Raw genomic sequence first — 27,978 nt, forward strand, 5'->3', positions numbered from 1 at the left:
TTCAGAAATCGTGTGAGTCCTGGGTAATACCGATAAAGTGCCCAAAAACATTATTTGAGGACTAGTAATAAATAAATAAATACATCACAGCATATGATAAATCTCCAACACCATTCCCAGATACCCAAGTGCATTTGCCCCCCTAGGGACTGTGAGAAGTATAGGGATAACATCAGAGCAATCTGATTGGACATTGTTTTCCACTGCAAGGTCCCTACTGGATTTGACATGGCTGCACTCACCATGCATGGAACTTTTCCAACGGCAACATTAGGTATAGTGTTCCTCCGCTCCTCACTGCTCATTGTTCCCGCCCCGCTGCATTGCAGATTTTTAAATGATCGTTTTTAATGGCTTTTCACAGTAGACCGGCAAGTCTGAATTTAGAGTTACGCGACTTCAGTGTAGAACCCCGTTGTGCGGCAACATCTCGGGCAGCACTGAGGTTAACTGGGAGAAATGCAGCGTAATTTAGAGCAAGAAGAACAGACAGAGAAGGTCCCCTCCTAAACTACAGTAGTAGTTGTTATTCCCACAAAGCAGAGAATATATGCCAGTGTTATTGTTGTATGCTCTGTTTGTAGGTGTTGCTGCTCTGTGTGTGGTAGAGAGAGAGCACCATATTCATTCATTTCATGGACGTTGACTTGACAACTTCTCGTGTGTCCCACTGTTCCAGGTGTCGGACATTGAATGGACAGCTTTGATGCTTTCTCATTTTATTTTTGGAATTTAACTATTCTGGGTATCGGAGGTTCATCGTTTTAATCCCTGTGATGTTCCGAGTGTTGGATGCTGGATGCAGAGCTATGTCATTTTGTCTCACTTCCCTGACCTAATGTTGCAGGTGTCATCAGTCACTCTTGCAGTTTCCTACTGATCTGCATATTCTTTTATTTGTTAGCTGCTCTCTGCTCCGGCACGATTCCTAGTTAACTGCTAAACAGTTGTAGTGCTGCATGTTCTTGTCTGTCAATTCTGATGCCTGTATTGATGTCATTTATCTTTTTCTTGCCTCTCTCAGTAATGGTAGGTACCGGTGTTTCTACAGGTGCAGCCAAAAACGGCAACACTTCTGCAGATAACACCAATGGCACTGCTGGTCACCATAGCATTGATGTAGCTGGTGTGGTGCATGCTGCTTCTTTGTCTCAGTTGTAATTCCTCTCTCTCTCGCATTTCTCTTCCTACTGCACTTCTACTTTTGGACTCAAACCAAACGGTAAAGGCAGACGGCTTCAGGTCTGCTCCAGGTTTCCCCATGAGAGTGAGTTTTTCCTTGCCATGGTCACCTAGTGCATGCTCATGCAAGGTTCACTTGGTCTGGAGTGTGTAACTGCTCAACGTGTAAAGACAGACAACAGACTTCTGTTGTGATTTGGCGGTATGTAAATAAAACTGAATTGAAGTAGTAATTGTTTGAAGGTTTATATTTACCCTAACATCTATGCTAATTTGCTTTAGCCTGACTTTTGCATCATATTTTAGCATTATGCTACCGCCCTTTCATTGGACAAAATGACATTAAATATACCGCAATTTCTCGTGTATAATGTGCATTTCCCCCCCCCACACAAAATTTTTCAAATGTCAATAGTGCGCATTATACATGGGTATAGTGGCAAATGTTTTTTAAAAAACAAAAAAACCTTACATTTTATAAATGTATGCTGACATCTAGCGGCTATGAAAAAGCTGCACACGTTCATTCCAAAATGCCACCGCCACTTAGTGGTTATAAAAGAAAGTGTAGCGTACACTTTCATTCCAATATGCCAGAGGTACGCATGACTGCATATATGTACAGTTGTGCTCATAAGTTTACATACCGTGGCAGAATTTGTGAGTTTTTTTTTTTTTTTTTTTTTAATGACTGATGACTGAACAACAACCATCATTAATTTCTTTATGGTAATGTTTTGTTTAATGATAATGCTTTTCTGAAATGCTTGACCGTTTAATTTGAATCCCATTGAAAAACATTGAGCCTGGTCCGTCATGTTTTCTTTAAAGAATTGAACCCATCTTACAAATTCTGCCTGAGTAATCAAATATATGAGCACTACTGTGTTTTCTAATTTACTAAATAAAAGTAGGGCTGTCAATTTCAAAATAAGAGCAAGTAAATAATAATTAAAAAAGGATTATGTGTTAAAATAAAGTGCTTAACTTCAGAATAATTATTTTTTTTAAACTAACAAATACAGATAATACTTCATACTTTGATCATATAGGTAGAAGCAAAATCATGCATTGAAAAAATGCATTATACATAGGTAGAAGGGTTTTCCAGAATTTTGGTCAATTTGGGGGTGCGTATTATGCACGAGAAATTTAGGTACATGTGTCATTTGCTAGTCAGTTATAGTCAACTTGAACTGGGTGTGACAACAGCTTGAAGCAAGCACGCTTTGGGCCCCAAGTTGAACAACTCCTGCGAGTGATAGTGAGAACAGGTGTTCAGGAATACTTTAACCCTCTGGTGTATAGCCGTCACTAAGCCTTTCATAATTCATGCGTCAGACTTAAAAAGTTTGTTTCAATAAGTTTAAGTGTGTTTTAATAAGTTTAAATGTTTTTAAAGCATGTAATGAGGTAAAACTATCTTAAAAAATAGTTTCTCCATAATGTGAATTTTCACAGGTAGGTCTGGAACATATCCCCTGCGATAAACGGGGGTTCACTGTACTAGCAGGTCCTATTTTACTAGTTCCTGGTTGGCCAGGTTTCCATGCGTACTGAACTGTATTGAGCCATATGGGTGAAGTAAACTACTGCTGGTTGCTCATTAGGCAAGCGGGTTAATCATCATCACACTGGTTTTATCAGCATGTCTCGTTCCAACTGATGCGTGCAATACGCCATGGTTTTCTCACTCTCTGGTTGTACTATTTTGAACCAGAAATCAGACTGCCCCAGACGGAGGCAAGTAGGGCTGACACGGGCCGGAACTGCGCAGTGGAAAAGCTCATTAGAATATTTCTTGCAATGTTATATCACCACATCATTGCTTTTCTGCAGAATTCAGTTATTCTATCAGGAAAAGTCCAACATTTAGAGCAAGGGAAAATCAACTCCCCTACAACCCCCCGTGAAAAACGGTGGGCATAGTGATGCAACAATGTGTTACTAAAATGTTTGGCAGGCAGTATATTTTGGTGCACAATAACACTGGTGTGAGTGGTTGAGACCCTCGGAAGTCTTAAAACTAAAGCTGAATATTCAACCCTGCATCAAAGTATGGCTATGAGGAGCATATTGAAAATATGGGTATAGTTCGTGCAGGTTAGAACAATGCATTTAGACCTGAAATGGTACCAAATTATTGCACGAGGACACCTGAAACAATCCTATTGCTTATGCTTGTAGGATTTTTTTTTTTTTATTATTATTTTGACACACCTTATAGTTAATGTGCAAATGTTGATTGTCATAAGTCTTTTGCACTAGAAAGAGATCTGTCACAGTTGGTCTTTTCACATTGTCCCAAAACAACTATTAATTCTCACTTTAACACCCATATAGTATCTACTGTATAGCATAGAGCATTCCCAAAATTAAATCCTACATGGTTGTACAGCTTTTCCCAACTTTCAGTCATCTTACAGTCAGCTATAATCAGTAATAATGTATTTATGATGTTATTTGGATCTGTACCACCAAAACTCTACAATGTAGTGAGAAACTCTGTCCCCCTCACACGCCGAACAAAATAATGTGGTGCCAGCCCTTTTTTTTACAGCTAGTGAGAAGATTGAAACTTTGCTGCAAGTGAGTTTGAAATGTGATGTTAAATGCTGGTCATCGTCACAGAGCTTCTCTCTCCCAATAGGAATAAGCATTATAATATTTGGACCTGAGCTTTTAGCAAACTGCTGCTTTGATTCACTAAGAATGATACTGTTTTTGTGTGAATGCACCAAATCTATTTAATTACTTTACACTGAAATTAACTAACAGTAGACATCCTTTCCAAAAATGAACTTACATGATTACAATTCAAGCTAAAAGACATATTTTCTAAATAGACATGTAATTAAAGGTAGCCTCTGTGAAAGATGAAATTGTATTACTGTAATGTATCACTTCTTTGAGGTTAAAGATACCATTCAAAGCAACTTGGATCTTGTTTGGTACTCACAAAAATCACACAACTGTGCTTTAAAGAGGCATTTTTTCCCCCCCACAATTTAAAACGGTTAAGTGTTTTAATACCATGCCAGTGACATGGTTGTGTCACAATACCCAAAGGATAAAGAAAACCAGCACACTTTCAATCAGCCCTGTCGAATGCAAATCAGCCACTGCTCACCCAGCCCCTATCTACTGCGGGGTGTGGCAACGAGAGTACGGCTTTGCGTTACCATGACGAACAGAGTAGAGCTGTTTTAAGCCCAATTTTTGACAAGGACCTGACAAAAAAGGTTACTTGGTTGTATATTTGCACATTTGATGTGTGGTTTGTATACAAGCAAGCCATTTGTCCATAATAGGTCTCCTTTAAGCTAACTGTGCTGAGCAACAATATGTTAAAAGCAAAAATTGGTTAAGGGTTTTTAGATTGAGCCATTATGTCAGCAAATGTCTTCTAGGTTGATTGCTTTCTTTGGTATGCTTTGTTAATTGTTAGGAATTAGGAAATTATTTGAGGCTTTGTTAACAACATGGCGCAACAATTACCATGACAAGCATTGTTCTTGCATTACAGCGTAAAGGAGTCCGCACTGCTTTATGCTGTATGTACTGTTTTCACTGCATCTTGAGTAATAATGGCGTTCAAAGGGCACATTTTGCTTTCCAATAAGGACGGAAACCAGCCAGGTGCACAAAGTTGCTTAGCGGACACTCTCTGCATTCAAGGAATGACTTGACAACAGCATAAAAATGAGATCAGCAAATGCATGAGGTGTCTGTGAACGAATGGCTCTGGAAATGCAGGCTAAGATTCCTCATGAAAGCAGCAGAGCATTCATTTACTCTAGGGCAGGCATATAAAATCAGTGATATGCAGCCATTTTTTTTTATTAATGGTGCCATACATTTTATAAAAAAAAAAAAAAAAGGAAAGAAAAGTCAATAACATGAGAAAAGTGCAAGAGACAGCCTGCTGAGGCAGTTTGCTTTGAGGAAAAGTATGGACATCACATAAAAGTTTAAGAGGGCAAAATGTAAAAATACACGATGGCAGACGTCCACCTGTCGGGCATTTTATTAAGGAAAAAAAAAATAAAAATTTAAATAAAAGTGAGGGGCATGAGGAGGGGAGTAGCTGTGCTGGGCCAGTGTTTGACATAAAAGTTAATAGTGGTTACACATTGGTGGAGATCTTATACTTCGGAGACATGTTGTTATGGAACCAAATGAAGCTAAATATGACGCCCATGGTTTTGGGAATGCGCTCGTTGTAGGCAAAGGTCATGGCTTCGTGCAATGGGACTTTGACCACCTCAATGAGCTCGCCCTCCCGCGGCTCACCTCCGCCTGCACTCACGCAATTGTCGTCAGATACCTCTGCATAAAACATCGTCTGCTTGGAACCCGTGACTCCCACGCCGGACCTGGAGACAAAACAGGGCAAAATTAACTGTATTCCGGGATATTCTACATATCACACCGCTACCCATATGGCAGCTCACTCTTTAGTCCTCTTTCCACCAAGCGGTACACTTTGCTCCAGTTTGCCACGTGAATTTGTTGATACAAACATGGTTTACCATTCTATATTATTGTATGTAATTTTTCTAAATTGCAATATAAAGTGGAACCTTCAATTTTAAGAAAGTGTCTTACAATTTTACAAATTAAATGTAAGCCATTATAATAAGCACAATGATTGCGATTGATGTACAGTGTATCCTTTTAAGACATAAATCAATCAAATTGTACAGTATAATCAAATCATGTGACATTAATTGTTTACAAATTTAATTCAAACATTATGAAAATAATAAGGATGACAATTGTATTTGTTTGTTTTCTATTCTTAAATTTTCTAAGAGTTTACTATACAAACGATTAATATAATTTTTGAGCCCTTTAAGATTACAGTCATAAGATAAACAATATTTAATTCATTTGTTCATGATACTGATAATGTGTAGGCCTATGTGCAATTGTTTATTTGTTTTGTTTTTTCGATATTTTCTCTCTTTTGAACGGAAAAATTTATGTTTCTATTCACAAGAATCACAGTATCTATGTAAACAATTGGCATTGATGCAGGTACAAACCTGCATAACAATTTAAGTATTGGTAAAAGGACAGAGATCAATGTAGTTATCTGATGTATCATGTAACAGTTGCTACCCGTAATAACATCCTGTCCGATATGATTTCACTCTTTCAATATTTAGAATATCCAACAAAGCCCATTTACCCACCACACTAAATCATCATAGTGCATCACAGCAAGCTGTGACCTGAGCATTCATCTTTACCACATAGTGCACTTCCGCCAAAAGCACCCTCATAAGGGTCATGAGGGTTAAGGTGATACCCATCTATTAAATGGAAGCGGCCCACAGGTACTATCGACCATAGACTACACCAACAAAGCTGGAGGAGGCGTCAGAGTCAAATCAAAAGAACAGTTATGAGAGCCGTCAGTCATGGCTTTCCAGGTGCGGCAGCCTAATGTGGGATTGTTTTTCTCCTGCCGCTTTTCGACTGCTGTGGTCTGGCTACAGCTTTCTAATAATATGTTTTAAAAGACGGATGGCTCACCTGATGCTTCCTTCCACCTCGCTTACATGACTTAAGAATATTTGGCTTTTATCCATCATCGCTGGTGAACAAAAAGCTATGTTTCATTTGTCATAATGTGCTTTATTCTGTAGGGCACATGCAGCCAGAATCCACAAAGAAATGTTGCTCCACTCTCCCAGTGATTTCCGGGTACTCCAGCTTCCTCCCACATTCCGAAAATATGAATCTTAGTTTAACTCAAGACTGAATTGTCCATAGCTGTAAATGGTTGTTTGTGTGCCTTCCAAATGGCTGGAGACCAGTCAGCGTGTCCACTCCTGCCTAAATTCAGCTGGGATAGGCTCCAGCTCACATGAGACATTAATGAAAACAAGCAATATAAAAAAATGGATGGATGGATGAATTTCTCTGCACCAGGTACAAACAAGATGACAACATCAACTTGGCACAACGTAAATTTGGGCAACTGTTTCTGTTGATCTAGTTCAAGCACAGAAATATAACGCCAATATTTATTTACACCAATATTGATCAAACTGAACCCTACAGGGATAAAGTCCAGAACACTCACAGATTCTGTGTTTGAGCCATAATTTGACATACTTTAATCAGTGTTTAATTAGACTAATGTGTTTAAAATAAAGGGGGGGGAAAAGCTATGAAGTTAGGCTACTTGTACAAAATTGGTTGATTTTAAATCATCATCTTCCCAGCTTTTCCCTACTCGGGGGTACAGTCTTCGATGATGGTTCGGCGTAGGTTTTATGAACGGATGCCCATCCTGATTCCAACCCTCCCTATATCCGGGCTTGCAAGTGGCATCAAGTTGGGCTGGAAGGTGCTATATGAAAGCTGCTATATTACTTAAAGGTTCAATTGATTTGACTGATAATAATATGCACACATAAGTATGAGTACGGTGCAGAATGTGGATCAAATCGGTTTACATAACTCAGTACTGTATGTACACTCACCTGTAAGAAGTAATCAGCTTGAGTTTCGAAGCTGGCACATCATAACCACACTCCTCCAACACTTCCTGTCTGGCGATCTCTTCCAAGGAGAGGTTAGGCTTGTCCACGAGCCCGGCGCACAGCTCGTATGTGATGCCTGTGGCAGCCGGCGGCCACGCGGATGAGCTCTCCCCTTCTGTAGCCGCCTGGCCCTCCTGACTCGCAGACCCTGAGGCGACAGCTTCGGTAGCCCCCTCTTCTGATTTTTCAGTGCCCTGACATGGCTGTGTCTTGATCCTTTCCCACTCACACATGTATACAGCTGGAGAATCAACACTCATATTAATCTACAGTTTTACTTGTTTACTACACTTTTAGTGTGCCATAGCAACAAATTAAGCAACAAACATTATTCTTGTGGACACAGTTGACAAGTTTATATGTATGAAGCCCCAGGTTGAAAACCAATGTTAGATCAAGTTTCAGATGAAGGGTACATTATTATTATTATTAGTCCCTGCGGGATAAGAGCGGAAAGAGATATCAATACCCAGACTTCCTTGAATTTTAAACAATGCAGTGTGAAACTGTCCCTGGCATTCAGTAACAAAGGAGGTGGGCCTCTTGTGGTGTATTTAAGCATTGTGGCTCCAATCTACATAAATAAACAGGATTTGTACGACATTTCTGTATTAGTGAAAGTGCAAAACAATCAAAATCTCACATGATACAAGGTAGAAAATAAATAAGACACACCCCAGGGGACATTAGACAATGTCTTGTGTGCTACAAAGCTGGTGGGCAGATGAAACGTACCTGGACGGAACTGCTTGACAAGAACAAAACAGTGCGAGGTGGTGTTGAATATCAGCACGGACACACTGAGGATAAATGGGGAAATACAAAGCTTTTAGGCAAATATATAAAATAAGCAATAAGCATAAGATAAATGTGTATATTTTTTGCTTCCTGGCACCCACTCAATTTGTGAAGCGTAATTGATTTGACTGTCCTTGTGGTCAATACAAATCAACAGTGATGAATGAAAGTACATCCATTACTATGTGTTTAATATTCATGACCTACAAATTAAATTGTTTACTCAATGAGCACTGACGGTGACATAATATTTGTCCACCAATATTATAAGCCACCAATTAGCGATGCACCGAAATGACAATTCTTGACCGAAACCCGAAACTAGGGAGCCGAGGCTGAAAACCGAAAGCCCAAAATAAATTATGAATCAATCAAACTTTATTTGTAAGCGCTTTTCATACAAAAAAAATGCAACACAAAGCGCTTTACCTAAATTTAAATATAAAAAGAAATCTAGCCCACCAATTATTAATTATAAAACTATGCCAATTATTAGAAAAATTGCATTTATGGCTATGACTGCAGAGCTGCCACCTAAATAAATTCACCTCGACAACAATTAGAATTTCCATAGTTTTCAAATTATGTCAAGAACATTATAGCGGGACAGTTATTGCAGTATATTATCTAAGATGGTAACAATTATTCTGCATACTGTTCAATTTCACAACACAATCATTACTCTATAATTGTGACTGTTAATAAATCATGGCTTCAATATTTGTTATTCTAAAGTATTTATTGCATCAACCTGGTGGAAGCATTTGCAGCCAAATGTCTTCTCTTGCATGCTCTTTTTGTATTTCCTGTATCCACTATTGCTGCTGCAATGGCACAATTTCCCCATTGTGGGACTATTAAAGGTTATCTTATCATAAAGATTTATTATATTTATATACTTTTAAATTATAGGTTAATTTTCTCAAGTGACATAGCAGCGGTGACATACTAATACGTTTCCGGTCCCTGTTATGACTGTCTAGCTCAAGCAACATATATTCCGGTATTTTCCTCTATAAACACATAATTAGCCTGCGACTTTGCTCTTCATAATTGGCTAATCTCCGTAATAACGCGGTTCCAGCCAGACCAATGTGAAAAGTGTACTCTGCCACACACTGACTTATTTTGGTGTTTTACGACTCATATGATAACTTAGCGGTTAGCATGGTTTCCTGTCTGTCTCTTGTCTTATCCTACTTTTGTCCTTCATTATTATGATACTTGTCTAAAAATGTAGCTTAGTCGCTGTCACTGAGGTGGATAATTTGTGACTTATGCTGCAGTGACAACGGACGCAAGGCGCACGTTTGCCTCTGTGGTTCGGGATTGTATTTAGCCCCGTTAGCTGGAGCTGGGGTGGCGCAACCTAGCATTCCACCCCCGAACAGTGGAAAGCAGCGAGGTTAGGCGACAATAGGGAGGGTCTGTTTGGGCTGTTAGCTGCTAGCACGATGACAGAAAAGGCACGCGGGCTATTTTCAGCGGCCGGAATTTCGGTGCATCACTACCACCAATGTTATCCAGGATCACCATGACTCTTTTTCTGTAATAGGAAGCATCGTAGAATGATTCTGAAGAAGTTATTTTAGAGTTAGAATCCTTCACTATTGCTGATTTTACTTGCATTATAATCAGATTTTAAGAGTTAAATGTAAATACAGTGGACCATAACAGCAAAAATATACTAATATTATTGGTTAGAAAAAAAAAAAACAATTACCCAAAATATTCTTGAATAAGCAAGGATATAATGCCAATAAGCCCCCCTAAATATATATATGCTTTATATTGGTACCCTAAAAAAAAAACAGAAACAAAACTAAAATAACTGCGAATATGTGTATCAACGGGTGCAGAACCACGAATGTGGGGATCCACTGTATCTGTGCAGACTTGCCAGTGAGCAGTTTCAAAAATGTTAAAACTACATGAAAATTTAATCATCTTGTGTTTTAATGAGGCCTCACCAGTGGTACACTGAATCAGTGTGATTTTCCAAGCCATTGGCCCCAGGTGTTGCATACAAATTGCTGCATGTGGATGTGACAGACGGCCACTGCCAAGGGAAACTGCGGGCCTTTGTTGGGAAAGCGGATGTGTCCGAGGCTGGAGGAAACTATTCCCTGCCCTTCCCATAATGAAAGTACCCAACACCACTTGCTTAGAACCAACTACTGCTGGTCAGCTTTTTGAAAATGAATTCAGAATGAAAATATTCACTTTTTCTTTTTTTTCCCCTTTGTTCAGGCGCATTGCTGGCAATTAAAGCCTAGAGCCAGCATCCTTTCAATATCTGCATTTATGAGTGCAAATGCTTAGTTCGTAACCTAAATTTCCCAGAATGCAACCTTAATAACTACTTCACATTAAACAATATGATCTACTTCCCAAAACATGTTGCTATTATTTTATTTATTTTCCCCCAATTTTTCTTTTTTTTTAATTGAAATTCGAGCAGTTCAAGTCCAATGAATAGCTTGAAATGGTAGAAAGGTAAGTGGTGAACATCCAGAAGTTAAAATTCTTTGCTTTTTCTCTTGTCCAGTTTCCAAACCAGCTCTATAGGTTTTAAGTGTGAACTCTGTGCAGCGCAAGGCACTCAATGTTCTAGGCGTACCATCTTGTTCTTTTTTCGTAATGTAGTTCTGGCATTGCTTTTTGGGTCATTATCTTGCTGTAGTATGAACCCACAACGATCTAGACACATACCAGAGGGTACTGCATGGGACTGGAATGTGGTACAACAGTGTGTTCAAAGTTCCAACACTACTTTTATGCAGACAGAGGGGGTTGTAAGTAATCAAGACAAATTGGGACACCTGTAGGAATTCTTAACACCAACTTTCAAGGATTAATCAACTTCTATTGCAGCAGAACAGCTTTGAGTCATTATCCCATGTCTCGCTAACTGAAAACAGCCATTTTTGTGTAATATATACACACACACACACACACACACACACACACACACACACAACCATCAGATCATTCAGTATTCACCACAATTGTTTTTTTTTTTTTTTTTATCTGTACCATCAGTACATCCATACGGTGTCACAAACATTCAACCAATTAAAACTATTGCAGAAGCTCACAGCTGGACCACAAGGATACAAAATATAACCGCAACAGAGCTGTGGTATAAGTACAATTATGCAGCAACAGATTGAGGCAGAAAAGTGGGACATGCAGGCCTGAGGCATGGAAGCTGTCCCTTGAGACAGCTCTGGGTCTTTTAGAAGTGTTCCACGCCATTAAAACTCTTCTGCAGCTTCCCAGACAAAATGCTCTAATGGTTATACCAAGATGCTCGGGACATTCCATGCGTCATTAAATGTTCTATCTTCTCAAGAGGGCTTTAAACTAGAGAGTAGGATATGAGTGGGACATGTGAACAGCAGATCTAAGGTGAATACTGGTGATGGCATTATCAAAACAGCTACTGTATCTAGCTTCTTCTAATGCATAATAAGAGAAGCCTTTAGATTTGATACCATGACTGGCACAATGTTATTCTACAAATTGTGGATTTGGACGATGGATTTGTTCTGAACTTTTTTTTTTTCAGTTTTCAAAACTGGTTTCTTGGAAAGCACCAGTCTGCCACTGCAAACACAAAGGTGTAAAAAAAAAAAAAAAAAAAACACAATGGGAGTCTGCCCACCAAGCACAAGTTTTTGTGGCACTGGTGGATGTTTATCATAGCGTCCCTCAGAACATTCTGTGGTCATTGCAGTCATGGCAATTAAGGTGGGTGTTTTTCCTTTTCACTAAAACGGTCTCAAAGCTACAGAGTTAAAGACTCCAGTCTACTACTGTCGTTATTCTGGCCTTATACTGTATTTCATGACACAGTATTATTTGAGTAATTTAGTGTGACAAGTGAGGAGAGCTTAAAGAGAGATAGTCCGTTGATCTGACATTGTTCTAAGTCAATGTCCTTGACCCAATAACAAGTGGTGTGTTACATCTAAGTCTTGAGCAACCACTTGAGATCACACCTCACTTCCTCGCTCTTCTCACATTTGTGTTCACTACTAAAAATATGCAGTCACACATGGCCCAGAATGACTCCTAATAGACTATGTGAACAAATCTGTCCTGAGTGAGAACTTTGGGATTGGACAAGGGTCACTGTCTTAGCCACAGATCATGAGGTTTTAATGCTATAGCGTGATAGGGGGAAAAATTAAAATAGAAGCTCTGATTGTTTTGGGGGATTAACATGTCTCTCCATTCTAGATATTTTTTGACGTATGACAAAATTTGTATGGATCTTGGAACACACCAAACAAGGAATCAAAAATCAATTGAGTAACTTTTTAGCCAAATATTCATCCAGTGTGACTGTGCAATCAAAATACCTGCATACTAGAGATTCCTGTTGTTTCTTGTAAGGGAATCAGGTAAAAAAAAAAAACATTATAGTCATTAAATATAAAGATTTTTCTGATGTACTTGTATTGCTTTGCAATAAAGCAAAGGGGAACACAGCAACTTATTTATATTATTTCTGCTATGACTTTCCTTGTTGGGCCAGTCTTTTCCTCAAAAAGAGATGTTTAATTGGTGTTAGAATTATGAGGAGGTCCTTGGACTGCTAGAAATCCCTAGCTGGAACCAAAGTTTGAGAATTCCTGTTCTAAACAGTCAAATATTAATGGCTAAAAACGAAGCACTGTGACGTTTTCACAGGGAAACTCTTTTAGGAATAGTGTTAATAATACATAGAGAGCTAAATAAATGAACAAACCGGCTCTTGAAACAGCATCCAGTAGCTGAGATTGTCGCTGGTTCTCCTCTTTTGTGCCACAAACGCGTCTCTATCGGGTTAGCGGCTACCGAGCTAAGCTAGTGAGCTTGAAAAACTTCTAGGTGCATAGGGAGTTCCGCAAGTCACACACATGCATTCTAATTGATAATTTCTTGCTTGTCGCATTCTCATCTACCATTCACCAGACAGACCGACCTCTTAAACATCAATAAAAGATCTTTTAAAAACAACACACGCACATATACTGTGGTGTCTTGTCCAATCATTAGGGGCACTACAGAAAGAGGTGACTAGATATGGGGCGTAAAATGGTACACGAGGAAGAAGAAAGTAGCTTTGTGCTATCTGCTGTGTACTAACTGAAAAATAAAGCGAAGTAAAAGGAATTGCCAGCGTGTTTCTTGGAAACACAACACATACACACCACCATATAAAGTCTGCCATGGGTAAATCCAATGCGTTATTTCGTAGTATTGATACAATCGATTGTTTATCTTTTAAAATTATTTAAATCGATATATTTTTGTTCAGAAGGCTAACTTGCCGAGCGCCTATCGATCCAGTTGGATGGTAGGAATCTAAATCGGTACATTGATATAATGAATGAATCGTTACACCACTACTGTACCATAACATTGTTTAGCTAAAATCTTATGGTCTATTTTACAGTATAATACCAACAAGTCTGTCTTTCACATTATTTCCATACACATCTGAAGTGTAGACAGAACTGCTGAGGGTAAACTGTAATGTCCACTTTACCACAAATGCACCACACATTTTGGTCCATTCATTACATGTCAAAACGGGAAATAATATCTTGGCAGTTTACACCTGGGGAAAAGTTGTCTATTTCGTCTCGGAAAGACAGGTTTGAGGTTGCCTTTGTCTCAGTGGTACTATTTTTCAAATGGACCTCTGTTTGGGGTCAGTAGTAGAGGAAAGTGGGCTTAAATGATCTGAGGCGTATCCCCAAGCATTAGTGTACCCTAGGCAAAACAAAGAGTTGTAACTAGTGTTTTGTCACGAAAGTGTGACATTTCCCTTACAGGGCACCCTGTGAAGCTTGGACATTCATAACCACTGACAAGACCACCACGCCACAAACAAACACCCAAAAACTCTTTTGGTTTGACCATCCTTACAGTCGTTGGCAGCGTTAGAGAAAAGATATTATTAGAATTACCACTTGTCTACAGATGAAAGGGAGGGGAGCATTGATTTTTTTAATAAACATTTTTATACAGCTATTTTTTGGGTACAGTGATCTCAACAAATACAAATGAAATAATGTTCTAAAAAGCCAATATGACGTTCGGTTTTACCATCTGTATCACTTGCATGAGTTGGTTTGTGAACATGTGCATGTGCAGAATTGCTGAAAAAGGTTTGCTGTGATAAGAGTGTTTTTACCTGTCATGGGTTCGCATGAAGTCCCAGGACTTTTTTGTGCCATTCTGTGAAGAAATCAGATGGAAACAGACAGCGTGAGTAAATGCAATAAAATTAAGACTATCTAAATGTTTAAACGCTCCGGTTAGGCACGGTTACACACAACCATAATGGTCCCTTTGATGCATGACCCTTTGAAGTCAGGATGTCAGATCATCTTTGATTTATTCAATCTGGATGCTGCTAAAGCGATCGGATTCTTTGAAACTACTGCTCAGTTGTAAAACTACACAAGTCTGATATGCATCTTGAACCCTGGCTACTTGTAGCCTCTTGGATCAAAAATCCTTTAAAATGATATGGGACAACAAGAGAAAAACAACAATTGAAACTCATAGAGCACTGAAAAGTTGATATGATGATGTGTTTTATGATGGAGAAAGGTATTTTTGTGCTTGGTTTGATGGAACACATTCTCTAAAAATTTGGAGATGGTTAAAATTGGGCTCAGCAGAGCTCCATTAAATACAGCCTTTCTACTGATCTGAACCTTGACCTTATCTTTGTAAAGCATCTTGTGTCAGAGATTATTCAAATTCAATAAGAGATTTGAGGAGACATAGGACACTAAGTCTTCAGAAGCACTGACAAATAACAACTAAGGTCAGAAGGTCATCATCAACTGAAAGGGGACACAATGTGTCTAACCTATAACAAAATAAGTCAATGACTAAAGGATTGTCTACAAAAAGAAAAGATGGGCGTTTACAAACTGGATTAAGTTTCAGGGAGGGAATCCTGGTGACTAAATGCTCAAACACGTCCCATTGTCATTCAGCTTCGATGGCAGAGGTTGGAAATAGCTGTTTATGTGCCCTGCGGTCTTGTTGTCACATCAACAGGATGTGCAGCATTACAAACCATCAGATGTGCAATTAAAGAGCGGCGGAAAAAAGAACAAGTGTTCAGTGTGCGGGAAGTGTCTAACATTGTCTCACATGTTTCTCATCACTTAAAAGTGTAAAGGAATTTAGCGAGTGCATTTTGAAGTAATATCTATTCAATGTACTTCGTATGCTAGGTTGCAAAACTACATCCGGGGAAATTATAAATTACATGAAATGATTTACTTAATTTCACTTTCAGTGTACAATCAAAACATCTCCTCGTCATCTGCTTATATCTGAATGCTGGCAGCCGCTTCTCAGACGGCGACGAGGCTGAAATGAGACATGCTGCTGTCTTATTTTAGCACATTCATTATAACCGTGGTCAGGGCAACCCAGCCGAGCCCAGCAAGCTGGAGAAATTGGCGGGGCAGTTTTGCAGCCTAAGCAGTAGTCACAATGAGGGTGTCTTGGAGGCCTGCAAAATGACAAGCGCTTAGTTACGTTTGTGTGAATTGCAAACGTCATCATTGTGAGATACGTTTTCATCAACATGCTGCCTCTGAATATGACTGCACACATAAGTATGCTGTGGCTCAAAACACCTACAGTGCCAAATCAACACTTTGCATTGTTGGATGCATAAGCTTTTGATAAGGTCAGAAAATCAGCTACTCCTTTATTTGTATAGAACACAGTCTCATCATCAGGTAAAGGACAAAAGTATCGCTACATTTTGAAAACTGAATACATTGACTGAATCAAATTTTATTAAACACGTGGTCTTGTTTTGATTTGATTTTAATCAGAGAAAATGGATGAATGGACATGATAGTGGAAAGAGAGATTTCGTCTCCATTCTGTCACCGACGGACCAATGAAAACATTTTTTTCCGAGGTTGAGTTTTTTTTTTTGTATCGTCCTTGGCCACCATAGGCATCACATACTTCAACAACAGAAAAGCATCTTGTTTATGGAAAGAGAAGACATACAACACAGTGAAAACAAGAGTTAATTGTTACCTTGTTTTGATTTGTTGATGGTTTTGTTTTGTTTTACTGAACTCAGTCTAACTAAAGGACTTAAGTGAGAATTAAAAACAAAAACATTTTTGCTGAATTCAGTGTAAAATAGCAAGACTTTGATGACATGAGCTTTGTGGTGACATTTAAATTTTACCTTTTTAATCAGTCAAAATCTACTAATGTACTAACAGTTGTCGAACATGTTATGATTCCTTGCTGATGCCAAGCTTGCCGCACCCCACCTGCTTGCAAAACAAGCAAAGATCTGAAATCATTCAAAAGCCTGTTGAGTCCTGCAAACTTGCCACCCACACAGAAAGACCTCAAAAAAATTTAATCTGCCAGCCACAAAGTCTCTCTGTTCAATCATTCGCAGTAAAATGTATGGTTATCTGTGTCAAACACTTGGAGAACTTATTTTATAAAACTTAATGTGCATTGAAAGTGAGAATGTAATAAATGTGAAAATGTGAATGTGTAATCGTAGTAGTAGACTAAGTCAAAACGTGTCGTGATCTTTCAGTATACATAGGAGAAACTAGCTTTCACTTTTACAAAAAGGTTACGTACACAGTGGTATTACGACAGAGGGTATATTTTTACTGGCACTTGTATAAATGTATGTCTGTTGAAGAATTTCTGTGGAATTTGGTTCCTAGCTTGAGTCTCAGCCAGGAAGAATTAATTACATTTTGATCAAGATGCCTGCAAGTAGCATAACAATAGGAGCTAAACCCATTATGTAAAAACTTCACATTACAAATGTGCGCATCTTGTTTATGTGATGTTGTTTACTTAAAGGTCCTGTATTTTGTCAAAGCAACTTTTTTGAGTACCTTAATTTCTAGTGTATAATGCGCATTTTTTGCCCCAAAAAATGTCAAAAGTCAATAGTGCGCATTATACATAGGCATAGGGAAGTAATTGGGGGGGGGGGGGGGGGGGGGGACTTTCACATTCTATATATGTATGCCGCCATCTAGAGGTTATGAAAAAGCTGTACACTTTCATTCCACTATGCCACCGCCCCCTAGATGTTATGAAAAAGTTGTACACTTTAATTCTAGTGTGCCACCTAGAGGTTATGAAAAAAGTGTAGCCTACGCTTTCATTTCAATATGAGAGGGGTATATATGACTGCATACATGTATACAATTGTGCTCATAAGTTTACATACCCAGGCAGAATTTGTGAAATATTGTTTTGTTTTTTGTTTTTCTTATAAATACGACTGATGACCGACCAACAACCATCATTAAATTTATTTATGGTTATGTTTTGTTTAATGATAACGCTTTTCTGAAATGCTTGACAGTTTACTTTGTATCCCATTAAAATAAAATAAAATGTGTTCGCCTGGTCCTGTTTTCGTTTATAAAAAAAAAAAAAAAAAGATTGTACATGTTTTACTAATTCTGCCTGGGTAATCAAACATATGAACACAACTGTATGTTTTCTCATTTACTAAATAAACGTAGGGGTGTGAATTTCACAATAAGAGCAAGTAAATAAAAATAAAGTATGTGTCCAAATAAAGTGCTTAACTTCAGAATAATTATTTGAAAAAACTAACAAAATACAGATAATGCTTCATGTTTTGCTCATATGGGTAGAAGAAAAATCATGCATTATAAAAATTCATAGGTTGAAGGTTTTTCCAGAATTTGGGGCTGCGCATTATAAATGGGTACGCATTTTACACGAGAAATTACGGTACTTGGGATGTAATATTGTCTCTAGGGTGCCTCAGTAAACGTGAAATATAAATTAAAATTGTCTACGCATTACTGAGTCCCAGACGTTTTTCTGCCAAGAGGCCTGAAATCAGGTCATTCGAATTCCTCAAGCTTATCTACGTCACTAGCGAAGATCTCCACCTACCTCTCCAGCACTGTCAACAAACATGTGCTCTCACAAGTGGGTCTTCTACACGGAGGCAACCAATCAGGGGAAAGGGGGCGGTGTAAGACAAATATGGACAAAGCGGTAAACTGGGCCAAACAGAATTAGCTGTCAGAGGGGCCTTTTCTGGATGCTCGTATGACAAAAATACGTTTTTTGTTTTGTTTTTTTTTTAAATAAAATTGACACTCTTATACCATGTCCATGTTACAGAGTCACTCTATGGAGGTCTCAATAGCCAAAATATGGGACCTTTAAAATTTGAAATGCAATTTCAGCAGTGCGTGAAAGCTTATTTTATGAAACGATTCTCCATGAAATGGGCCCAAACACAGCACAATTCTGGTTCTGAAAAGCTTAGGAATTTCTCCAAAATTAACTGAAGCCATTTAGTCCTCAACTCCTCTGAGTTTGGACTTGAATATTAATTGAAAAACGTACGTCACACCATCGGCGAGTTCAAATCCTGTTGTTTGCTATTGTATTCAATCGACATACCGCACAGATGACAAACTTAAACCAGGTCACAGACTCATTTTGATCCATGTTATGCATAAAACAGAAGGGAAGTTTTTTTTTAATTATTATTTAAAATGGATGGAAAAGAAAAAGAGCCCAATTATATACAGATTTGGATGCTGACATTACCAGTAAACAATAAACCGACCGTTCAACAATCTAGCGCCACCTTACTGTAGTGGAAGACCACTATTGCTACGCCAAAAAGAGTGTGGTGAAATGTTATGCTGTTTATACAACTTTTCGCAATAAATATTTTAAAAGATTTATACGATACAGAACAGACAACAAACTGTACTGCTTGTTATAAAAGTGGATTAACTTGCAAAAAGGAGGTGCAAGCATTGATCGGACAGCGTACATTAACACTATCTCTTTAGAGAGAAACGTCATCAACCAGTTTAAATTTAGCACAATCGTACCAGAAGATCACAAAGGATTTGATCACAATTGGAATACCAAATAGATGAGACTCAAATGCAACAGACAAATGCATCCATTCTCTCTGTAGGATCCTGTCACCACTCCCAGATGGTGGGGTTCCCTTCATTACTAGGCCCTCTTGCTGAGAGGAAGGGTTGGGGGGGCAGGTGCAATGTCCCAGGAGAGCTGCAGACTTATGTTCGATGTGGATTACGACACAGTGAGTAGCCGACGTAGAGTGAGTGGGAGACGGTAAGGGGGATAAGAGAAGCCGGAGGAGGTTTCACGGGACCTTGAAACTAATGTGGTCCCTCTGGCATTGGGCATCAAACATGACAGGCTCCTGTTTCAATGGCCATTGTAGAGAGGGGCGTACCGTCTTGATCTTTTAGGTGCTTAACGTGTGATGACCAGCACATACACACCTACTGTGCTCACCCCACTCAACACTACAAAGCTGGCAGCTGCTGCAGAGAGTGGGAATTTTTTTTTTTTTTTTTTTTTTTTTTTTTTTTTTTTAAATCAACTGAGTCCTCCAATTCAATTGCACTCTTTGATTCCTAACATATGCTCTCCCGTTTTTTTCAGAATTTAACTTCAGTTGTGATCTCTACAGCAAGCCTCTCATACACACTTTACAGATGCTCCACTCAGGATCAGCAACAGCTAAAGGAACAAAACAACCACACGTTGTGACAGATAGATAACCTGTCAGGAGTATTCACAGGATCTACAGAACCATCAGATGACGATTCACAAGAGATACAAAAATAATAATAGCATCATGTGCTTTCTTAAATACATCCATGCCACCACAACCTCATCTTAAATCAACACCAAATATATAAACAGCCAAACCCATAATTTGACAATAAAGTGTCATAGCAGATGCCAAAACAAGAAATAATAAAAAGCAATGAAAAGGAACAGTGCGTTATGTCCTGACATTGATTGGCCATGATCATCTATAGCCCTAAAAACATCAGGAGATGACCAAGATGGTCGGCTCATTAATACTTTGTAAGCTACTGTACGTTGGTTGGCACACTGCAACAAAAATAAATAAATTAAATAAACTCCCTAGAAAAAACACTTATTTCTGTCAGCCTTTGTGACTACTGTATTCGGGAGTCTTGTGAAAGAGCATGTGTGATGATGACCATACTCCCCACAGAAGTGAAACAGAAACAAAATGTCACAGTCCTTCACAGGTAAGGTAGACAATTTTTCTACGTTTTTAAGGTTTATTGTGCAGCAGTCAACTTATTTATAGACTCCTAGACTTTAGCAGGATTCACTCTCCACTTCCTTAAAACGCGATGCCTCCGTCAAACACCAAAGGGTGAGATGCTGTGTTTTACTTTTACTGTACATGGTGGTAGGTCATACAGTAAAAAAAAAAAAAAAACTATATATATATATATATATATATATATATATATAATTAAAATAAAAAAATATTATTTCAATAGTCTTGGAGAGTAAGATTATTTTAATTGTGCAGTTTGGGTTGAAAATGATCAATAACAATTCAAGTGAAAAAATGCGTTTTAAGATCATAATGGGTACATTCAGTGAAGGACTAAGGGGCCACAGGCTGTAAGCTACCCAGAATGAATAATTCAAATCATTATCATGAATAAATGAAGGTAATTAGCCTGCATGAAGTAGCAACTTGTGATTCAACACTCGCATAAGGCAACAATGGTGAGTGTCCTTTCCCAGAGTCAACAATGGACAATCACCTACTTTAATAGATATAAAACCAAACATCGATAAACAATAACGATGAAGAGAAACACTTATTAGGCAACGACTCCTAGTGCCTTTCTGATCGTGAAAACACATGATTGTAAGATTGCAGATGTGATTTGCAGCAGAAAAGGTTTTTGGGGAAGATGTGTGCCTCAAAAGCCATTGTGGGGGACTCACTGAACAGCCCATCCTGATCTGGCCAAGAGTTGGCCAGGATAAAAGAGAGGGAAGAACAGAGAGGTAGTCACCATCATCATCTCTTTTGTTGCCCATCTGCCGTATTAGCTGTTCCACCATTCTCTTGATAAGCTTGAACCCCCCCTCCTGTCACAGGTGTGAGCCCCAAATGGTGAAAAAAAACTTGCCTAACTATCTAAGCACCATGGTAACGGAGCTTGAAGGAACAGCTACAAAAGAGCTGCTTCAAGTGATGTGTGAACCAGTCATAGTTTTTGTGACTTAAGAACATAAACTGCTAAAACACAGAGGCTATGGAAAGTGAACACACGACTGTTAAGAAAGCAGCATTTTTATGGAAAAAAATAAAATACAAATTAAAAAATACATTCAGCCACATTTAATCATTTAAGAAAAACTAAAATTAGCTGGGATAGGCTCCAGCACGCCCGCGACCTTAGTGAGGATAAGCGGTACACAAAATGGATGGATGGATGGATAAAATTATGTCACATCTCACCTATAGAAAGTAACTGGAAATATGTCCACATTGCATCGTCAGAGAGAGCAAGCCATTTTCAACACTTTAGATGTGTCAATACTTTATTTGTAAAAATAACAGACCAATGTGGGGATAGACTGAGCAATAGTGTCAATTTGTGAAAACAAAAAATGTAATTTACCAAATTTGGAGATGGAGGTCAACCGTGAGGATATACAAAATGTACATAAAAATGGTTGCATTTGATTTTTTGTTTCCACTAATGGTTTAAATTGCTCATTTTCAAACGATCCACAAATAGCATACAGTTACAGTTCAGTATTACCCATGATAACAAAATACTGTACATACACTAGGGTTTCACAATATAGAATTTTAATTGTGATCACAATTCTGGCTGCCACGATTAAATTAGCCTGATCGTCGACGATTATTACATTTAAAATGGGGGCACTGCTGCATATGAAACACTTTCTCAACCAAGTCAACCCACCACCAGGGGGCGGACGCATGGGTAAGGCTTCATTAAACTGCCTAAATAACAAGCGAGCGGTGCCCAGCACATCCTGCAACAGGAGCCTCAGTCACTGTCGGTGGAATTAGCTATTGATGGAGAAACCAAAGCTTTCTGAAGCAATGAATCACTTTGAGGCAATTGGCCACTGCTTCGAAGCATTTGGCACACTTAAAAAGAGCGGTGTAGTTTTTCCAAAGGAAGTGTTGACAAAAGCTTTTTTCATGGCTGTCATGTGTCTCACTGTTACATGTTCAATAAACACCTAGTTGTCTTATCACTGTCATTGTGCTCTTCAGTCGATAAATGCTCCTAAGTGACTATTACTATAATGTGATACCTCATAACACAGTAGGCGCCGATAGATTGGGAGGTAAATCAGCATTTTTCTTTTTTAACAAGTTGTATCAAACCAAATGTATTTATACAGCACTTTCCATTCACTCATCCAAGGCGTTAAGCCACTCTTTTAATTTAGCTGACCTCATAGCCTTTTGAAAGGTAATGTGGAAGTAAAATGCTTGTGAAAGAAGAATATTGACTGTTAGTCGCTGGCAAGTTTATCTGAGCCAAATGGATGATGATGAACAACTGTTTTGTTTTTAGGAAATCGTCGGTGCATGTCGTGTCTGGCAAGCAATTGTCGCTACATCAAAGATGCGTTTCCCCTATATGTAAGCTAGAAAACCAACAATCCATCTTTGTATACAACTTTGAGTAACGGTGGTCGTCACATGCAGTGCAACCACATACCGTATGGATTTGAGCACACGCCACCACTGTCCTCACATATTGAGATTGTTAAAAAAGAAGTCTTATGTAAAGAATGCAGCAGAGTTGTCTTCCCCACAAGGTAAGACGACTAAACCTTTCAACCATCTGAAAAAATGTTAAAAACATCGTCAGGTCAAAGTACTGGCCAAAAAAAATGTATGATCTCCTTGGGCAATTATTTCTCCAAAGTGGCATTAAGTACACTGCAAAGAATATCGACATTGACTCAGTAGTGTTTTTACCGCTGTCAGGCCAACCTCCAGTCGAAAGTCAAGCTTTCCACCACAACAACTGTTAATACTATGAATTACGGTAACACGCCGGCAATGTGCTGTGAGGGGCAACTTCCAAATAAAAGCCTAAAAAGGCATTGCTGTGTATTTACACTGGGTATGGAAAGTATTCAGACCCCTTAAACTTTTCACGTTTCGTTATATTGTAGCCATTTGCTAAAATATTTTTTTTTCCTCATTAATGTACACACAGCACCCCATTATGACAGAAAAAAAACAGAATTGTTGACATTTTTGCAGATTTATTAAAAAAGAAAAACTGAAATATCACACAGCCATAAGTATTCAGACCCTTTGCTCAGTATTTAGTAGAAGCACCCTTTTGAGGTAAAACAGCCATGAGTCTTATTGGGAATGATGAAACAAGTTTTTCACACTTGGATTTGGGGATCCGCTGCCATTCCTCCTTGCAGATCCTCCCCAGTTCTGTCAGGTTGGATGGTGAATGTTGTTGGACATTCTTGCACTGAGGAGAGGCTTCTGTCGAGCCACTCTGCCATAAAGTCCCGACTGGTGGAGGGCTGCAGTGACTGTTGACTTTCTAGAACTTTCTCCCATCGCCCGACTGCATCTCTGGAGCTCAGCCACAATGATCTTTGGGTTCTCCTTTACCTCTCTCACCAATGCTCTTCTCCCCCGATTGCTCAGTTTGGCCGGACGGCCAGCTCTAGGAAGGGTTCTGGTCGTCCCAAACGTCTTCCATTTAAGGATTATGGAGGCCACTGTCCTCTTAGGAACCTGAATGGCAGCAGAATTATTTTTGTAACCCTGGCCAGATCTGTACCTTGCCACAATTCTGTCTCTGAGCTCTTCAGGCAGTTCCTTTGACCTCATGATTCTCATTTGCTCTGACATGCACTGTGAGCTGTAAGGGCTTATCTAGAGATGTGTGTGGCTTTCCTAATCAAGTCCAATCAGTATAATCAAATACAGCTGGACTCCAATGAAGGTGTAGAACCATCTCAAGGATGATCAGAAGAAATGGACAGCACCCAAATTAAATATGAGTGTCACAGCAAAGGGTCTGAATACTTATGGCTGTGTGAGATTTCAGTTTTTCTTTTTTAATAAATCTGCAAAAATGTCAACAATTCTGTCAATATGGTGTGCTGTGTGTACATTAATAAGGAAAAAAAATAAAAATGATTTTAGCAAATGGCTGCAATATAACAGAGTGAAAAATATAAGGGGGTCTGAATACTTTCCGTACCCACTGTACTATTTTGAATTTTCTACACTCAATAAAGGGAACATTTAGTTGAGAGAAGGGCTCAATCAACGTTGTTTACTTGAGTTTAAGTTAAATTGGATGATGTGAAAAACAAACACTGAAAGATGTTTAAATTCTAGCCATTTTTCCTAGACTTTACAGCGATCTGATCGGCTTGATCGGTATCGGCCGATAAATATCATTTCATGCTGATCGGCCGATCGGCTTTCATGTCATAATTCGCTGATCCGATCAATGACATCATCGATAGGCTTTAGACATTTACTCCGTGTCTGCATCGTGTACAGTATATTTGAATCCAAAAGCTAGTTTATTTTTACCCTTGTGGCATAGTACTGTAACTATCTGACAGCCAATCAAGTTTGTTCAATCTTGTCGGGGGAAAAAAACACATCGTCGGTGTGGGACTATTTTGCGTTGTCTCAGACAAACAACACGTAAGTTATTTGCAGTGTGTGCACAACTGAAGTACGTTGTGGGGAACATCATCTAAATGCTTCAACACAACAAATTTGATCGGGCACCTGAAGAATGTCCACAAGGAGGACCATGCCGCGTTCAAGCAACGCAGCGTGGGGGGGAAAAACAAACAGGAAAAGCCAAACGGACGCAAACTCTTGACAACACCCGTCCATATAGTCGGGACAGTGAGAAAGTTAGAGTAAGCATGTCATTAACAGTATTTGTTAAAATAATTTAATTGTAATAAAGTAATTTTATTACAGTAAGTTAGCACACATTCTTTCTGTCATGTTGTAATGTTGATTTGACCTAAATGTATGTCAGTGGCCAATCCTTGAATACCCCCTAGAGGTCATTGATGTTTTAACTTTTGTCTAAAATGCTAGAGAATTATTTTGAATATACTCAGTATACAGTACACAAGTATATACAATAAATGAACAAGTCATGTAAATACACACATTGCTCCATCTTGTGATCAGTTATCGTTTTTGAAAACCAAAAATCCTGATCGTGCGAAGCCTATTTTTTACTCATCTTTTATACTGTAAAGTTGCAGAGGATGGCTTTGCGATGAAACTGGACACTTGAGCTTTCTGTGCGGTTCTTGATATCAACAAGTGTCAGGTGGGTTGTTATTCATCATTCTGGCGTCAAACAATCCAAATGGTGTTTAATACGCCTATTTAGGATCATTTAAAAGACACGCTCGACCTTTTGTAACATCTGTAGCATGCTAACGTTAGCGTGCTAGCCTTCGGCTGTACGTTACCTCTGAGGTTGCACAACAAAACAAGCAATGTCCAACTCACGTCTTCTTGAAGCTAAAAGCCACAATAAACAAATGTCTTTGGTCCATACAGTAGCAGGTGACTATTAATGGTTGCTGTCAGCGACTGTGTTTAAAGTCAGCGCAGACTTCATGTTGTGCTAGCTTCTAAAGTGAATTAGGGGGGGTTGGGCTAACCCGCAGCATCCAGCTGCATCTTGACAGCCGTGGAGAGACATCTTACCTGGTTGTAGTGCACCCTGAACGGCTTCAGGTAGTCGGACTCGGTGCAGGGAACGACTTCAATGTTGTTAATCTCGTCCATAGTTTGATGCGCGGCGATGCTGCTCTGTCACCGCAAACACACGGACAGTGAAGGAATCCTACGGAAGCCTGACGAGGCCAAGACACCCACTCACAACTGTCAACCAGGGACATGTGCATCCATCAGTGCTAAGACGTTTGACTGCCAATGATTGTATTTTATATCAGTACATAGTAATGTAAATTATTTGCTAATTTGCGATTTAAATGTGTATTTATGCTTGGGCTTCCCAGTTTTCCTATTTTTGAAGTCACCTACACAGAGGGAACAAAAGTACTCACACTGTACTTCAATAGAAGTACAGATTCAACTACTACAATTACAGACGTGGCGGAAGTGACTGAAGTGAATGTTGTGAATGAGCAAGATTGGATGATTGATGACTGACTTAACCCAAGTAATGACTTGACTCGACTTGAAATGTAGCGGGGACTCGACTTGCTTGATTGTTGCCACAGTAAATGTAAAAGATAATTTTATTGAAACAAAAAGCTGTGGAAGCCCTTTTCTGACCCTGACCCTGCATCTGTGAGTGGGTTAGGATGATGTCACCCCCTCATATTAAAAAAAAAAAAAAAAAAAAAGTTGCATAATGGAAAACCATCTGTAGACATTCAATCTCAATAGAACAAACTTCCTTCATCAAATGAGCCTCCCGCTACACAAGGGCAGGACGTAACACATTTGTGAGCTGATTTACATCAAAATAAATATAAGCCCAGGCGAAACAATGAGTGGACCCATAAGAGGAACACGGCGTCTCTCCTTAGGGCAAGTCCAATTTATACTGCCTGATCCGGCCAAGCTGCTGGGCACGATAAGAAGGGAGGGCCTGTTGAGTGAAGGTATTGTACTGAAGTCATCCTGCACTGGCACCCTCAGAACTACTGTGGCAGTGATGTGATTGACTGCCATGAAGCGCAAAGTAGAACAAAAGCACAAAGGAGGAGGAAACTTTGACAAATGGACAGACTCCAAATGTATAGGCTTTACGTCACCTCCACTCCTCAATCAGGTCATGCAACTTTACAAGGACGTCTCCAATAAAGTCACACATTTTCTTATTTTTCCAGACAGTGTTTTAAATATAACTGACCTAAAAAAATTAGGCAGACAAATATAAAGACTATGTCTTATGTATGTACAAGGGATATGTTTCCATTAGTGTGTCTTTACGTGTTTCTGTGCAACTTCGTATGGGAATTTTTCATATAGTAACCTTTTCATTCTTTTGTAAAACAATTCTGTATTCTGTTTTCCCAATACATTTTATGACAAATTACATAAGGCATCATAAAATTTGTTCAAAGTTCTCTCAAAGAACGTGTCACAGTAAAAGTCTATCTGATTTGAATGAAAATTGTGGATGCAGTGCTCTCTGTAATGTCAAACCAAGGTGTAAGCAGATCTGTTCCAATACATTTGACAGTCATTTGAATCTCATTAACGTTTTCTATTGGTGGAGATAATGAATGCCATTACATTTGTCAGAAGGGTTCCAGGACTGGTGTCCCTAAAGACACATTTGAAACCCAAACTGCATGTTTTCCCCTTCGATGTGAAACAGATGATCTACCAAAACTACTACAGAACGTTCAGTGCGCGAGGAGCGGTGATAATTGTGACAGGACAACTTGTGGCTGCTTCACCATGACATCCATTGCTCCGGCAATTCCTGGTCAAGAAGAACATCACCGTGCAGGAGCAACCTCC

General features: G+C 39.0%; 1 protein-coding gene across 1 annotated transcript; it reads right to left on the reverse strand.

The window, feature by feature from the left end:
• Positions 1-1,847: 1,847 nt before the first annotated feature.
• Positions 1,848-26,321, reverse strand: nudt14 (nudix (nucleoside diphosphate linked moiety X)-type motif 14). Its single transcript, XM_061704722.1, has 5 exons — positions 26,185-26,321; positions 14,728-14,771; positions 8,475-8,539; positions 7,680-7,980; positions 1,848-5,558 (listed from the first exon to the last, which is right to left on the reverse strand). The coding sequence occupies exons 1-5, from the start codon at positions 26,263-26,265 to the stop codon at positions 5,309-5,311; spliced, it is 741 nt and encodes a 246-aa protein (XP_061560706.1). The 5' UTR covers positions 26,266-26,321; the 3' UTR covers positions 1,848-5,308.
• Between the last annotated feature and the right edge of the window lie 1,657 nt (positions 26,322-27,978).

Source organism: Phycodurus eques, chromosome 18, assembly GCF_024500275.1.
Source record: "Phycodurus eques isolate BA_2022a chromosome 18, UOR_Pequ_1.1, whole genome shotgun sequence".
Taxonomy (NCBI): Eukaryota; Metazoa; Chordata; class Actinopteri; order Syngnathiformes; family Syngnathidae; genus Phycodurus; species Phycodurus eques.

Excerpts from the sequence above, each read along its gene's own strand:
- nudt14 (XM_061704722.1), bottom strand. The coding sequence starts at position 26,265 with ATGGACGAGATTAACAACATTGAAGTCGTTCCCTGCACCGAGTCCGAC. Across the intron at positions 14,772-26,184 it reads TCAGGGTGCACTACAACCAG|AATGGCACAAAAAAGTCCTG; the intron begins GTAAGATGTCTC and ends ATTTCTTCACAG. Across the intron at positions 8,540-14,727 it reads TTCATGCGAACCCATGACAG|TGTGTCCGTGCTGATATTCA; the intron begins GTAAAAACACTC and ends ATTTATCCTCAG.